The sequence below is a fragment of the Carex rostrata genome, chromosome 15, assembly GCF_964058835.1.
Source record: "Carex rostrata chromosome 15, lpCarRost1.2, whole genome shotgun sequence".
Taxonomy (NCBI): Eukaryota; Viridiplantae; Streptophyta; class Magnoliopsida; order Poales; family Cyperaceae; genus Carex; species Carex rostrata.
This window is the reverse complement of record NC_135932.1, coordinates 8,248,229-8,262,806: the sequence shown is the minus strand read 5'-3', so window position 1 is coordinate 8,262,806 and position 14,578 is coordinate 8,248,229. Positions and strand designations below refer to the sequence as shown.

The 14,578-nt window shown below is 35.7% G+C and overlaps 2 protein-coding genes across 3 annotated transcripts; one reads left to right on the top strand and one right to left on the bottom strand.

The window, feature by feature from the left end:
• Positions 1–100: 100 nt before the first annotated feature.
• LOC144566176 (uncharacterized) lies at positions 101–5,195 on the bottom strand. 2 transcript variants are annotated; one of them, XM_078316095.1, is made up of 7 exons: positions 4,761–5,195; positions 4,174–4,321; positions 3,689–3,839; positions 3,378–3,503; positions 2,596–2,676; positions 1,937–2,129; positions 101–891 (listed from the first exon to the last, which is right to left on the bottom strand). In XM_078316095.1, exons 1-7 carry the CDS (start codon positions 5,001–5,003, stop codon positions 280–282), a joined length of 1,554 nt encoding a protein of 517 aa, XP_078172221.1. In that variant the 5' UTR covers positions 5,004–5,195; the 3' UTR covers positions 101–279. The 2 variants fall into 2 exon arrangements, with proteins under 2 accessions (XP_078172221.1, XP_078172222.1); XM_078316096.1 differs by having other exon boundaries at positions 4,174–4,318; positions 4,761–5,142.
• Positions 5,196–11,057: 5,862 nt separating this feature from the next.
• Positions 11,058–14,153, top strand: LOC144566172 (uncharacterized). The gene is made up of 5 exons (XM_078316090.1): positions 11,058–11,592; positions 12,027–12,179; positions 12,577–12,718; positions 12,964–13,205; positions 13,773–14,153. The coding sequence occupies exons 1-5, from the start codon at positions 11,101–11,103 to the stop codon at positions 13,977–13,979; spliced, it is 1,236 nt and encodes a 411-aa protein (XP_078172216.1). The 5' UTR covers positions 11,058–11,100; the 3' UTR covers positions 13,980–14,153.
• Positions 14,154–14,578: the final 425 nt, after the last annotated feature.

Below are 14,578 nucleotides of genomic sequence, written 5' to 3'. Positions count from 1 at the left end.
TCACGCTGTTTCTAGTCCCCAATGTGTATTAATCCCAGCGGTGCTTCAGAGCTGCGGAGGCATGGGTGAGAAAAAACGATTCCGAAATGCAAGTCGTAACTAAGGCGCGCATGAGTGCTCAACTAGCGTAAATAAAACATGAGAGCAATAGCTACTGTTTAGACAAAAGAGACCTTTATCTTACATATAAGCCCTAACATAGGAGAGCTAAATCTGACATCCAGCACCCTAACTATTTAGAATTAGAAAGCAAATTATATTACAAAAAGCAACAGCACTCTAGTTGGACCACACATGCACCAGACCATACTTGTTTCCGGTGTATATCTCATTCCTATCTTCATCATAGAACAATGCCGTGACATCCTCAAGCGCTTCCCTAACTGTGCTCCTGATAGAGGAGTGGCCATTCTCACCTCTCCGGCCGGGGCAAATTCGAAGCTCAGGATCATTGGCCGATATCTTAGCAATGCACTTACCAGTGAGTATGTTGCTCATGTTGATGGAGCCAACAGTAGCATCACCAGTGAGTATGTTGCCAGTGTTGATGGAGCCAACAGTTGAATCACCAGTGAGTATGTTGCTCGTGTTGATGGAGCCAACAGCAGCATCACCAGGGGGCTCGTCAGAAAGAGAGGGGGAGGGCTCATCAGCCTTGCAGTAGGAGATAATGAGGTCCTGCTCACTGGTAATGTAGATGTTGTTGGTGCTGCAGTCGGGGTGCCACAGCAGGTGGTCCTCGAACGATGTCACCAACTCCCCTTTGAAGTTCCACACCGCAACTGTCCTGTTCCTAAACGTCAGGAACAGGTTGTTCTCATACAGAAATATAAATGCTGATGGTGTCAAAAAGTCCGTGCTGCTCACCTCTGTCAGCTCGGAGCTCCTGACCTGTGTTAAGTTAACAAAACTAAATTAACAAATGGGTGTTTTAGTGAACGCATAAATGGTTCACAATTGTATCAGTCATTTCCCTTGTTGGTCTTTACAAACTTTCTTTGGAAAAATAAAGGTCCTATTAATACCGATTGAAAATTACATGTAAGATATTAAAGGGTGCTTTTAGTGAATGTTTCATGTCAATGTAGTAGGTGGTATTGACATCATCCCTGTCAAGTGTCAACGACTACATAAGCATTGCAGATGACATAGTGCTGACATCATCATCCCTGTCCAAGTGTCAACGACTACATAAGCATTGCAGATGACATAGTGCTGACATCATCATCCATCATATTATGTACTGATATGTTTCATCACGTATCAAATAAAATCAACTTCTTCACTCACCTCAACATGCTTATCCATCATTTAGTGAATGCTAAAGATAGGACCCAAAACTTTACAGGTGCAGAAATGTGAACTTTTTCCAAGGACTAAAATAAACAGTGTGGTTATTTGTCTGCTTCCACCAAATAAAACTACTTCAATAAACACCACATATCACTTGAAGTTTTGGTCAACATTATAGTCAAAAGTACCAAACCAGTTAACCTCTCTTATTCACAACACTAAAAGAGATAACTAGGTTTCTATACTGCCCCCCTGCCCCCAATCCCCCAACCTTGCGTTCATTGGTGGCAGTGAATCCTCTGGGTTCTCACACAAACTCTTGCCTCTGAAAGGTAAATAACATAAACTTTTGGTATGGTGTACAATACACTAAGCTGCCCTGCAGATCCCTTTCAAACTTTAAAAATTTCAGAGGCTCCAGTAAGAAACTTTGTTATAGTGAAGGTGCTTTCTATACCACAAGAGAAACCGTGCCATTCACACTAGAACTCTAATAAATACTTAGCCTGTTGTTAATTAAGTACCAAGTGTTCAAACACTTCAAACTATGGACTCCAGCGATCATATTCTCTCTTAAGACATTTAAAAAGGATCATAAACATAATAAAAAAGGACGTAAGAAATAGTCAGATAGCATGCTTACATCAAGTATCTGAAGGTTTTCATTCTCTTGCTTGACCAACAACTTCTCATTGAACTGCTCGATGAAGTCAACTTTCTTATTTTTGTGCAGGAGGTGCTTGAATGTTTTCAGTATATTGCCATCCTCTATCGACAATATCTGTAGTGGTACATAGCTGGGCGTTCGCTCAAAAATCAGCAACATTATTCCCGGGCTGCATGTAATAGAACATAAATTTAGGATGACACTGTTGTATAGGCACTATCTTTTAGCCAATAAAAAATAGATGCTGAGAAGATGTAGAATTGAGCTTGGAGTTTTTAAGTAATACAACACAAATGACAAGGTAATGTACAGGATGGCACCACCCCTGGAAAACCAGGAAATATTACTTTCTGATAGTACTCACAATTGATGGGCGATGGCATTTGCAAAAGAAAAAACACACATTACTGACACAAGCAACAACTGGAAGTTATAGAGAATAAATATTCAAGTGACAACCCTGCTCTTCATTTGACCCCAAAATGCATAGCCAAAAAATAAAGCTAATCCCACATGGACAGCATTGCATTTTGCCACTAGCCCAGAGGTTGGTTCTCTAGCTAATTCCAAATTTTGCTAAACATTGATTTTAAACTAGTCAAATGCATTACAAAATAAAAGAAATGGAAGTAAACCTGATCTTGATCTCTTGGACATTCTTGTCAGAGATCTGATACAAAAAGTTGTAATTCTTCAAATCAAACACCTTGTATATGCTGCCAACATCCAAAAAGAGAAGAAATTTTTAGCTTGTTGATCAAATTGAGTGATCAGAACAAATCTCAAGGAACAACAATTGCAGCTTGAACACAAAATTAAAGCCTAAATCCTACATGAAACATCCAGTCAGGCATATAGAAGATAAGAAAATAACAAAAATATATACCGGAAACATAATTAGTCTGGTACATCCCACATTGAAGCACCAAGACTGTTACAAATGAGTTTTCCGTTTTGACATGTCATCATTGACACAAAGGTTGGCAAACAAACTAGAATAGCACTGTTGTAGATTACAAACCACTATTGCACATATTACCCAACACTCTCCATGTTTTAAACAGTCAAAACCCATTGATATATTCCACTAAATAAAATCCAACACTTGTTCAGTGAGATGGAAAAGCCAAAGAAAAGTTGGGCAATTTCTAAAGTCGTTCAACAAAATCCAACATGTTTTAAACAATCATAACCGTTTATACAACTTTTGACTAACTAAAATACAAGCCAAGGAAAAGTTGGGTAATTTCTATGAACTTAATGTTGACTTCAAGGGTGGGGTTACTCAAGTAAACAAGCTGCAAAGATGTTAGCAGTTAATTGCAACTATGATGCACCACTCTCTTCGAAATAACAGTAAAATCTTAGCTGTAAAGTGCAAAATCATAAAAAGTGATAAGAATTAAGAGGGCTTTACCCATCCTGAGCAGAGTAGGTGAGCACTTTTCCATTGACATCATCAAATTCAACAAATCCAGGCCATTTTAGTGACTCTGTTTCAAAAAGAGGGATTCCCGCATCCAGCTTGTTCCTTCTGATATATCTGAAAGACGTATATAAATAAGAGCTTGGATAGACATGCAATCAGGAGTTGAGCTACAGCACAGGAATAACACTGTTCCGTACATACTGTGACAATCTAACAGAACAATATTAAAAATCAGAAGATTTTATTTTATTTTTATAAAGCCTCTAATTCAAAACTGGGAATATAATAAAAAAAATTACTCTATGGAGGTAGTGCGGCACTTCAAAGAGCTGAAGTGGTCCGATGCATAAACAGAGACGGTGATGAGCGAATCATTGTTTTTGTTGTAAAAAAGGCTTCTAATCACCTCATCAGGGCTCAAATTCAAGAAACATAGACGCTGGTTCGTCGCTGGAATACAAAGATACATGATGTGTCAATGCAACCAGCATCAGAGACAATAAAAGGGATTCCAAATATGGAATATTTGCTAAAGGACGTGCAAATATGGGACAGAGCTTGGTAAACTATTGGCACTCAACACATACGCTTTAAACTAACCAGAATAAAATAAGGAGAACTCGGTTCATACTGTGGGTGCGGTCTGTTAGATGCTAATAGCATTGTGTACCAAGTTAAAGTAAGCTGATAAATCACGAGTATATCATTACCAAATTGCCAGCATAGAAAAGAAAAATATCTAGTCTGTTGGGAATGAAAAACTAAGAAGAAATCAAATGCTTACTCCGGCTAAAAGCAGCACATAGGCCTGACTGAGCAAGCGCAAATATGATATCCTTAGCTGCAACAATCTCTATAATTTTTGATCGTTTCCTCAGAAATTGTAATTGCAAAAAGAGATGAACGTTTTGGTCGTATGTATCAAACTCCTCCTGTGTATAAAGTGTTTAGCATTAGTGCCTACTTAAATTGTGAAAAACAAAAAAGTCTAAATTTAAAACCGCTAAAACTAAAAATAAGGGAGAGGGGGTGATGGAGTCCGTGTCCCCCCAGGTACCTGAGGTGCAATTGAAACAAATGGACGGCCCAGATTAATTTTATTCAGGCCAAACTCAATCCGGTGGCTGTTGAGGCTGTAGGGGGTCTGCTTTAAGATTCGTGCCAAGTGAATGAACAGTCCAGATTCACCACTTTCACCTCAGGTACCTGGGGTGATACGGATTCGGGGGGTATGGGGAATGCTATACAGGGACAATATGATCTCAGAAAGAAAACAATAAACATAATAATATGATGCCATATCTACACGCTTAATACCGAATAATACCGAAATCCAAATAAAAGTTGCATTTCGCTATTTTGCGAGGATACCTGCAGCTGTATATTGCGAAAGCGCTCCGGCCCACTAGAAGGAGACCAACGGGCGCCACGTGTGCGCACACCAAGTTCGCGGCAATAAAGCTTTCGCACAGAGTTAAGGAGCAACTCCCGGTTCCGCCGCTTCCTGAGAGCATTGTGGGCCCCACCACCGTTCAAACCGACCAGTCCCCTCTGCTTCGCTGTGACGCGTTGGCGTGGCCTGAGCAGCGACCTTTTTAAGGGTGCTTTCTCCATTAGGGTTAGGGTTAGATTAGGAACACCGTTAGAATTGAGAGGTTGGTCGCTTGTTTATTGCCTCGAGGGAGACTTAAAAAAGGGTTTTAGGGTTACGATTTGGTTTAGCGAGCACCATTGATGAGAGAGATGGTGAGAAAAGAAAATAGTTCTGCGATGAGAAAGGATTTATTTCCCCTTCGTTTAAAATTGGAATTCCCTTTCTTTTTTTTATTGTCAGATTCGGGGGAACTCGCATCCTCTGAGATATCTCATATTTTGCGTGACTTTCTGGAAAATCTCAAACGTTCAAATATATTCTGCACGAATCTCAAAGCTCAAATAATACTGGCCCCTGCCCCATCCCCGAATAGGAACCGGACACGCCGGTCACGCAAAATATGAGATATCTCGCGAAAAATTTGGCGGTCTGATTCATTATGATGGTATAGAATAATGTGTAACAAGTCACTGACAGTAGTCAGATATGACCTTATAACTTGAGACGTGAGGTGGGCTCCATTTCAGTATTGCACAACAGGAACCTATTTAAGAACATAGCCCAAACTTGAAAATCCTGATACACGAGAGAAGGTGGGTCCACGTTTCAGTCACAGTTCAACTTCATTGCTTTTGAATTATCGCTCGTTGGTATATACTCGGGGTGTAGATCCGTTTTTATACTTATACATAGTTATTTTTTATTTTATTTTTAGTAGATATACTTGTTATCTCTTTCGCCTCCTCATGCCGAATTCGTGTCCTCTGCATTAACTCAAAAAAGAATCTTTTGAGTTAATGTACTTGAACCGTTCAATTTGCTTTAAGATTTATGCAGACTAGATCCACACTAATATTAAAAGAACTCTGAATTATAGATTGTGACCGGATTAGTTTCATTTAAAATCAGACGATCGAAAAGTGTTAACTCGAAAGATGATCTTTTGAGTTAATGCAGACGATGCGGACTCATTCCCCCGTATTTATAATAGGTTCTTGAGATAAAAACAAGAAAAGTTTTCTATTTTTCTAAACTTTTGAAAGGTTATGACCGTTTTGCGTATAACTTGTCGGATTTAATGGTAGGAGTTGGATTCAAAGCGAAACCCGTTTTCCTCCTCTCACTCAAACCTGAATCCGATTTTTCTGCCTCCTTCACCCACCTCACCTCTCTTCTTCTCTCCCGTCTCTCCTTCAAATAACCCGAACACCACCTCTCCTTCAATAAGTTTTGTCTGATTGTATTTGTAATTGTTTTAGTTATAGCTGCTTTCATTGTGTGCATTTCTATTATTAAGGTGCGATTTTTAAAATTAGAAAAATCAGAGAATTGGCGTAAAATTCTCTAGTCAATTTATGGTGATCAATATATTAACAGGAATAGAAATCGAAAAATAAATCTGTTGTGATTCTTTGGAATCGTAGGGACCCTGTTTTTCCAAATTAAATCATCTATTTGTTTTGAGATTCTTTTTTAAAACCAACTGTTTTTGAGATCTGTACATTCCAAAAAGTTGATGATTTGATTTGAAAAGGCAGGGTCCTTGCGATTTCAAAGAATCGCAGCATATTTATTTCCATAGAAATCGAGGTTTCAAACTTTTTAACAGATGAAAGGTTATTCGCTGTCAGAAGTCAGATGCTTCCTCGGTGAATGGGAATTAGAATTTTTTTATTTTTTTTTTAGAAAAGAAAAATTAGGAACTCGATATGCGCTTGGCAAGCAAAGCTATGGATAATTTAAATTATGCTTTGAAGCATCAAACAAAAAGAAGTACTTTCAAGTGATGTTATATATATAGCTCCAGAGACAGAGACGGAGGTAGTAAGAAGGAATGGGGTCAATTAATTTTTTTTTTTTCAAAATTGTTATATTTTTATATAATTTTTTATATAATTTAAAGTAAAATATTATTGTTATTATAAATTGATCTCTATTCGCAGGATGAAAACTTGATATAAATGACTCCATTAAAGACTGACTCCCGTAATCAAAAAGTCTGACTCCGCTCCTGTCCAGAGATGCTTTTAATTTTAACATGGAAGTATCAAGCAAATATCTTTTATATTTTATTAGAAAGAATACGGTGTAGTTCTTATTTAGCTGTTCGATCAAAGAATCTTTCCCTAATTTGTTTATATTTTGTATTCTTACTATTTCAATATCGGAGTAGTTTATTTATTTATTTTATTCGATACTGTTTTCTATCCGAAATTTTTATAAATACCCAAAAATAAAATAAAATTACGAAATCTACTCAATTTTTGAAAGAATCTCGAAAAATATCCAATCCGCTTACTAAACAACTGGATTTTCAATTTCTTTCCAGTGATCTAATTCCCGGAAATGAGAAAAATGTCCGGTTACTTGGTAACCAGAAATATGGAGAGTGTCCGGTTATCCAACAGCCGGACTCACTATTTTAATTGCAAAGCATATGCAATTTTTGAAAGCTGCGCCTGTGCCGGTTATTAAAAAGCTGCAATTTTCGACGCATATTTTTTTTTTACAAAACAGAAAAAATTTAATTTTTTTTATTTTTGTATTGAATATTAGAAATGTTTAATATATTTCTTTAAAAATAGATGGAATACAATATAGTTTGATTATTAGAAAGACTGCAACAAATAATTCGGATCAACATTTTTCAAATCGGATTTTTTGCGGCTGTAAAAAAAATTAATATATTTTTTTACGTGTTATTGGCAAAAAAATAAATATGCTTTGAATGTGAGTTATTGATCCCGGTTCAAAAGTCACTTCTAGGTAAATACAAAAAATATTGTCATCCTTCTAGTACATTTAATTTCTAAAAAGTTGTATCTATTTTTGAAAAAGAAAACAAAAACTCAAAATTATTTAATGATTGTTATTCAAAAACAATTTAAAAAATAGATACAACTTTTTTAGAAATTAAATGTACTAGATGGATGACAATATTTTCTGTATTTCCTTAGAAATGACTTTTGAACCGGGATCAATAACTCACATTCAAAGCATATTTTTTTTTCCAATAACACATAAAGAAATATATTAATTTTTCTTACAACCGCAAAAAATCCGCCCTGAAAAATGTTGATCCGGATTATTTGTTGCAGTCTTTCTAATAAATCAAACTATATTGCATTCCATCTATTTTTAAAGAAATATATTCAACATTTCTAATATTTCAATACAAAAAATAAAAAAATTGAAAAAATTTCTGTTTTGTAAAAAAAAAAAAAAAAACGCGTCAAAAATTGTAGCTTTTTAATAACCGGCACAGGCACAGCTTTCAAAAATTGCATATGCTTTGCAATTAAAATAGTGAGTCCAGTTATTGGATAACCGAACACTCTCCGTATTTTTGGTTACCAAGTAACCGGACATTTTTCTCATTTCCAGGAATTGAGTCACCTGGAAGAAATTGAAAATCCGGTTGTTTAGAAAGCGGATTGGGTATTTTTCAAGATTCTTCCAAAAATTGAGTAGATTTCGTAATTTTGTTTTATTTTTGAGTATTTATAAAAATTTCGGGTTTTCTATACCTATTGGGTTCAAAGTTTTACGTTTTTTCAGCGCATTTTTTAACTCATGTTTCAGCAATACATTTTTTTTTTGTGCGCGAGTATTTGAAATATTTTATAACTATTGTCTAATAGAAAGCGAAATAAATCTGCTGTTATTCCAAAGGGATCACATAATTGACTCTGTTATTCCGATTCTAGCCGTTAATCATTGTTGAGATTCAGGCACAAATTTTTTTTTTCTTGAGATTCACACATCAGAAACTTTGAACGGTTGGATTAGAAATAACAGGGTTCTGTAATCCTTTGAAATAACAGAATATTTATATCCAATAAAAAAGGTACTTCATGTGAACTTGCATGTTAATTATAAAGAGTAACACATAACATATCCAATACTCTTACTTGTAATTTTTTATTTTCTAATTTATAATTCTAATTACTAATTATAATTCAAAAAAATTATTTTAATTCTAAATTTAATCCAAATTAAAAATTAAATATCCAGAGAGGGGCAAACAAATTTCAGGGAGAGCGAAATCAATCGAAACGACCCGGTCTCCACTAAAACTCAAAATCCAGGAGGAGCAGTTACCCGCGGAACTACATGGATCCGCCTAATAATGCATATAAATAAAATTAGTTGAAAAAAACTAAGAAATTAGCCAACAAATAATAACGTAAAGTCTGATAGATAATCTATACTTCATAATATATAATAATTGGATTTGAAAGCTTATTAGTATGTCATATCAGCTCTACTGTCAACCATTCGATTTGTATTTTTTATTTATTGATTCGATCGAACGGCTCATGTTTTTCACTTCTTTCCTCATCTAATGGTGAGTTTGATGTGAGTCTCATGTGACTAACTTATAAGAGGAGGGTTCAAATGCCTCCATTTTTTGTGCCTCCATCATGCCTCCATTTTTTAAAACTTTAATAACTCAAGATTTAAAACTTAAAAGTCAAAATAAAACCGTTAGATGTGATCTATGTTATTTTCTCTACGTGCTTGTAAAAAATTATCACATTTCAATTTTGTTTTTATGTGAATCAACAAGTCCAAAAATCAACGTCTAGAAATCATCCAAATTAGTGCATTTTTTACAAGCTCTTGATGACAATCAAAATAAAATTGAAATGTCATAATTTTTTACATGTGCATAGATAAAATGATGTAGATCATATCCAACGGTTTTATTTTGATTTTTAAGTTTTAAATTTTGAATTATTAAAGTTTTAAAAAATGGAGGCATGGTGGAGGCACAAAAAATGGAGGCATTTGAACCCTCCTCAACTTATAATGATAATTTTAAAGCGATACAATACTTTATTTTGTAGAAGTCCTTGCATAGTTAACTGTGTAGTTCTTCATTACACAATATTTTTAATAATTTGAAAAAATAAGTATTTTATTTATAAATTCATTACATTTCAAATTTATTGATAGAATTATATCACGAGAAGGGATCCATTTACTTTTTTTTGTGACACCAGATTACATTCTATATTTTTCAAAATTTTCAAAGTCCAAACAGTCGATCTAAATCGTTTAACATGATGAATATATTAAAATGTGTTTGCATATCAAATTTTATATATTTTTTAATTTTTTTACTATTTATTAAGTATTTTACAAAATCGTTATTTTCAAACCATTGAATTTTTGTACCTATCTTAATAAATAGTAAAAATATTCAAAAAAAATGTAAAATTTGATCTGCAAGCACATTTTAATTTATCTATCGTGTTGAACAATTTGAATCGACTGTTTGAACTTTGAAAATATAGAATGTACTATGGTGTCACAAAAAAAAAAAGAAAAAGAAGAATGTAAGTGGATCCCTCATCTTATATCATTTTATAATTTCACTTTTTCCGTCAATTAAATTTTTTTTTTTCACCCACAGTGTATAAATATTCAAATGCAATGCAAGTGAATAATATTCCCAACCACATAGATAACCCATAATTGATCACGCTGATATAAATAATATTGATTACCAATGACTCACTCTTTCGATATTAAGATTTTTAAATCAGAACCAGTGAACCAGTTCGTCAGCTTGTGATAATTTCAAATCGTAATTTAGACGAACCAACTCGTAACGAGTTGAAGCTGAATCCAGCTTGTTGCCACCCTAATCCCAACCACATAAATAACCCATAATTGATCATGCTGATATAAATAATATTAATTACCAATGACTCACTCTTTTGATATCAAGATTTTCAAGTCAGACCCAGTGAGTCAGCTCATCAACTCGTGATGATTTTAAATCGTAATTCAGACGGACCAACTTGTAACGAGTTCAAACTGAATCCAGCTCATAACAAGTCAGTTCGTTGCCACCCTAATCCCAACCACATAGATAACCCATAACTGATCATGCTAATATAAAATAATATTGATTACCAATGACTCACTCTTTCGAATGACTCATCCAATAACCATTCCTATCATTTTCCAAACGAGTCTGTTGATGAAAAATTCCGAGTCACTCTTACTTCTTTGTTTGCCTATAATTTGCTTATAATTAAGTCAATAACTCTAACTAAGTCTCAAAAAGCAAAAACATCATCAAAGAAAAACCCAAAAAGCAACGCCATGTGGTGGAGATCAGCTTCTTTCATTCTCGACAGACAGAATCAGAATCCGAACCCGAACCCGAACCCGAAACCCTACTCTCTCCTCCATTCCGCACTGGACGACCCCCCATCCCATCACACCTCCGCTTCCATGGCAACTATAAACCCTAATCCGAATCCGAATGCGAATCCGAATCCCATCTCGGCCTACTACCAGACCCGGGCCGAGCACCATGCTGTCGTCACGCCTGATTGGCTAGCGCAATCCCAGACCGCCGCGGAGGCAGCCTCCGGAGACGTGTCTGTCTCGAGCGAAGGCACCGCTGGAGGAAGCAAAGGGGAGGTACGTGGAGTGGGGGTTATAGAGGAGTTTAATTACTGGAGGAAGAAGCCTGACCTGGCAGAGGCTGTGGCAGCAATAATGGCACTGGGTGCAGCGATTAAGTCGAGTGAGGCGAATACCATGATTGAGCTTGATATAGAACTCAAGAAGGCATCTAATACTCTAAAGGTATGTTACTTTACTTCAATACCGTTTCCTTAATACGTATTTTCGCATGCCATGAGATAACTGAATGAGCAATGCTTGAATTCTGAACTGTCTGTTTAATTTCTGGATGAATAGTGGTACTACTAGACTTGCTGGTATGCATTAGCCAATACCTTTAGTGGTTGTTGCACAAACAATAAATAAATCGGGCTTCAGCTCAGCTCCAAAACTCCAAGTACACACAGACATAACCAAGAGTATGCCAATAAAAAAAAAATCAGTTAAGATACTTATGGTTTTTCTTTACTCACAATGAAATCACCGTAAAACTAAATAAGATGTACCAAAAACCCTTGGCTAGTCCCTGTTAGGTCCACAATTTATGCAAGGGATTATGGCAACTCAACCTATTTATATAATCTAACTAATTGCTGAGTGTCTAATGTGATTGTCAGTCATGGGATACGACCTCCATATCTTTATCAGCTGCTTGTGACTTGTTCATCCGCTATGTAACTCGAACCTCTGCATTGGAGTACGAGGATTTCGATGCTGCGAAACGCCGCCTCATCGAGCGTGCCGAGAAGTTTGGAGAGATCTCATTGAAGGTTCTTGTTTTCCTTATATTTGAATATTTAGAGATTGTTTGTGTGCTTCATTAGCATTCTAGGTATTGGGAGTTGGAAATGCTGGTCGGTTTGGACAAAAATAAAGCTTTCACGCAGCTAATGTAGCTTTATGTGTACCAGAACCCCATGGAATTATACAAGGAAAGAGTAGAATAGGCTGTTACAAGCAAAATTGAACTAGAAGACATCGCATAAATAGGAAACCAAACAATTACCAGTACAAGAGTGCAATTTTTCTTGAACCAAAGGATTCCTTAATGAAGGAGTTTTGATAATTGTAACTAGCTATGTATAATTAAAAAAAAACTGTTTGAAAGGAAAATGTCTGAAAGTAATATTGAGATGCATATTAAACTTCCCTGTGCAATTGTTTTAGGCACGTAAAACAATTGCAATGTTGAGCCAGGACTTCATATCAGATGGTTGTACCATTCTCGTGCATGGTTATTCGCGAGTGGTTCTAGAAGTTCTGAAAATGGCAGCTTCTAATAGAAAGCTCTTCCGCGTTCTTTGCACAGGTATCATGTTTGTCGCAATATTTTGTTACAATCTGTCTATAGCAGACTTTGGCAAACTTGCAAATTACATTTACTTTGTTGTTTGTCTGTGAACTTCTTTAACTCTGATTTTATGATATTGTTTGATCACTTATAGCATCCATATCACATGGCTTGAGTGATCAAATAGTCTTAAAGATCATAATAGTGAAAGATAAATTTAATTAATAATTTCTTCTTGCACATGAACTTTTTGTTATGTTCAGAGGGAAGGCCAGATAGAACGGGCCTGCGGGTTTCAAAGGAACTTGCTGCACTGGGTGTACCTGTTAAGCTTTTAATTGACTCAGCTGTGGCCTATGCCATGGATGACGTCGACATGGTTTTTGTTGGAGCTGATGGCGTGGTAGAAAGTGGGGGAATAATTAACATGATGGGGACTTATCAGGTTGCTTTGGTGGCTCATAGCATGAATAAACCGCTGTATGTCGCAGCAGAAAGCTATAAGGTACAATATGAACATTATTTAATTAGGTACCATCCCATTGAGTGTTGTGATATTGGTTCCAACTTGTAATATTCCTCAAGGAACTTTTATTGTCTCAGGTTATAATTATAAAAAATAGTATGATCAATCAAGGAACTTGAGCATATTTTCAACAAGTCAATTGCTTCAAACTGGTGCTTCTACAATAAATAAACATGGCTAATCTTAGGAATTTCTGGTTGATTAATGGTAGAGTAATCAGTAGTTTTACCTACTGGTAACTGTTGTTTTACCACAATGATACTTCTGTACAGATCTTTGATTTCTGTAGTGTAATACTTTTTGAGTATCTTGATTGATCGCATGCTTCAAATTGAGAATTGCTGTACCTTAGTATTACAGCTTTACTGAATTTAATTACTCGTCAATTGTCATACTTGCATGACTGATGCTCAAAAGCGCCAATCTTGAGGGAAATAAACAAAATATTAAAAAAATGGCTCCATTTGAAATAAATGAAAATGTTTTTCTTTTGCCTTAGTTGAAATTTAACCATGTTCTTTTTTAAACTTTATCATACTGTGGCAGTTTGCTCGACTGTACCCACTTGATCAAAAGGACCTTGAACCGGCTTTGCGTCCAATTGATTTTGGTGTGCCATTACCTTCTGGTGTTGAGGTGGAAACATCAGCCAGAGACTACACTCCACCTCAGTATCTGACTCTTCTTTTCACTGATCTGGGTGTGCTGACACCATCTGTTGTCAGCGATGAGCTCATCCAACTGTATGTGTAGCAAGGTTGTTTCCAGAATTAGATTAATATTAGGTTTATTAGCTGCATGTGGTCTAAGTGATACATGCTTCCCTTTAGTTTGGGATACATTTTTGTGGAGATATAGTACATGACTTGTTATTAAAGGAGGTTTGAGCTTTTGTTATTCTAATGGGTATGAAACAGGTTTGAGCTTTACAAGGGATTGGGATCTGTTGACATTCTGTTTTGTTCTTTTCCCTTATTTTTTGGTTTTTAGTTTTAGTTTTTCTTATTTCTCTTAGTCTGACAATAAACTTACTGTCATTGTAAACAAAAAGACAATCAATTTATTCATGAGATTCCAACCAAAAGTTACATATGAACTCGATGCATAGCATTAGCACTATGCTGCATCTTAAATGAAAACAATCAAAGTTACAACAAACATGCTGCTTGAAACTCCCTGTTTTATTTGTGCTCGTGAAAATCCAATCAATTTATTCATGAACTCTGTATACAGCATTCAGCACTTTGATGTATGCATCCAAGGCCTTCTCTTACAGTATGGAGCCCAACCTGCCACAATTTATCACACGGGTAATTCTTGAGACATTGTCAGTAAACCTGAGGACTCATTTG

What these genes read in the sequence shown, in the direction of transcription:
- LOC144566176 (XM_078316095.1), bottom strand. Translation starts at nt 5,003, where the DNA reads ATGGAGAAAGCACCCTTAAAAAGGTCGCTGCTCAGGCCACGCCAACGC. An exon ending in GTCCAAGAGATCAAGATCAG is followed by an intron (nt 2,130 to 2,595) that starts GTTTACTTCCAT and finishes TATTACATGCAG; the next exon opens with CCCGGGAATAATGTTGCTGA. An exon ending in AAAACCTTCAGATACTTGAT is followed by an intron (nt 892 to 1,936) that starts GTAAGCATGCTA and finishes AACTTAACACAG; the next exon opens with GTCAGGAGCTCCGAGCTGAC.
- LOC144566172 (XM_078316090.1), top strand. Translation starts at nt 11,101, where the DNA reads ATGTGGTGGAGATCAGCTTCTTTCATTCTCGACAGACAGAATCAGAAT. An exon ending in AGGCATCTAATACTCTAAAG is followed by an intron (nt 11,593 to 12,026) that starts GTATGTTACTTT and finishes TGTGATTGTCAG; the next exon opens with TCATGGGATACGACCTCCAT. An exon ending in CTTCCGCGTTCTTTGCACAG is followed by an intron (nt 12,719 to 12,963) that starts GTATCATGTTTG and finishes TGTTATGTTCAG; the next exon opens with AGGGAAGGCCAGATAGAACG.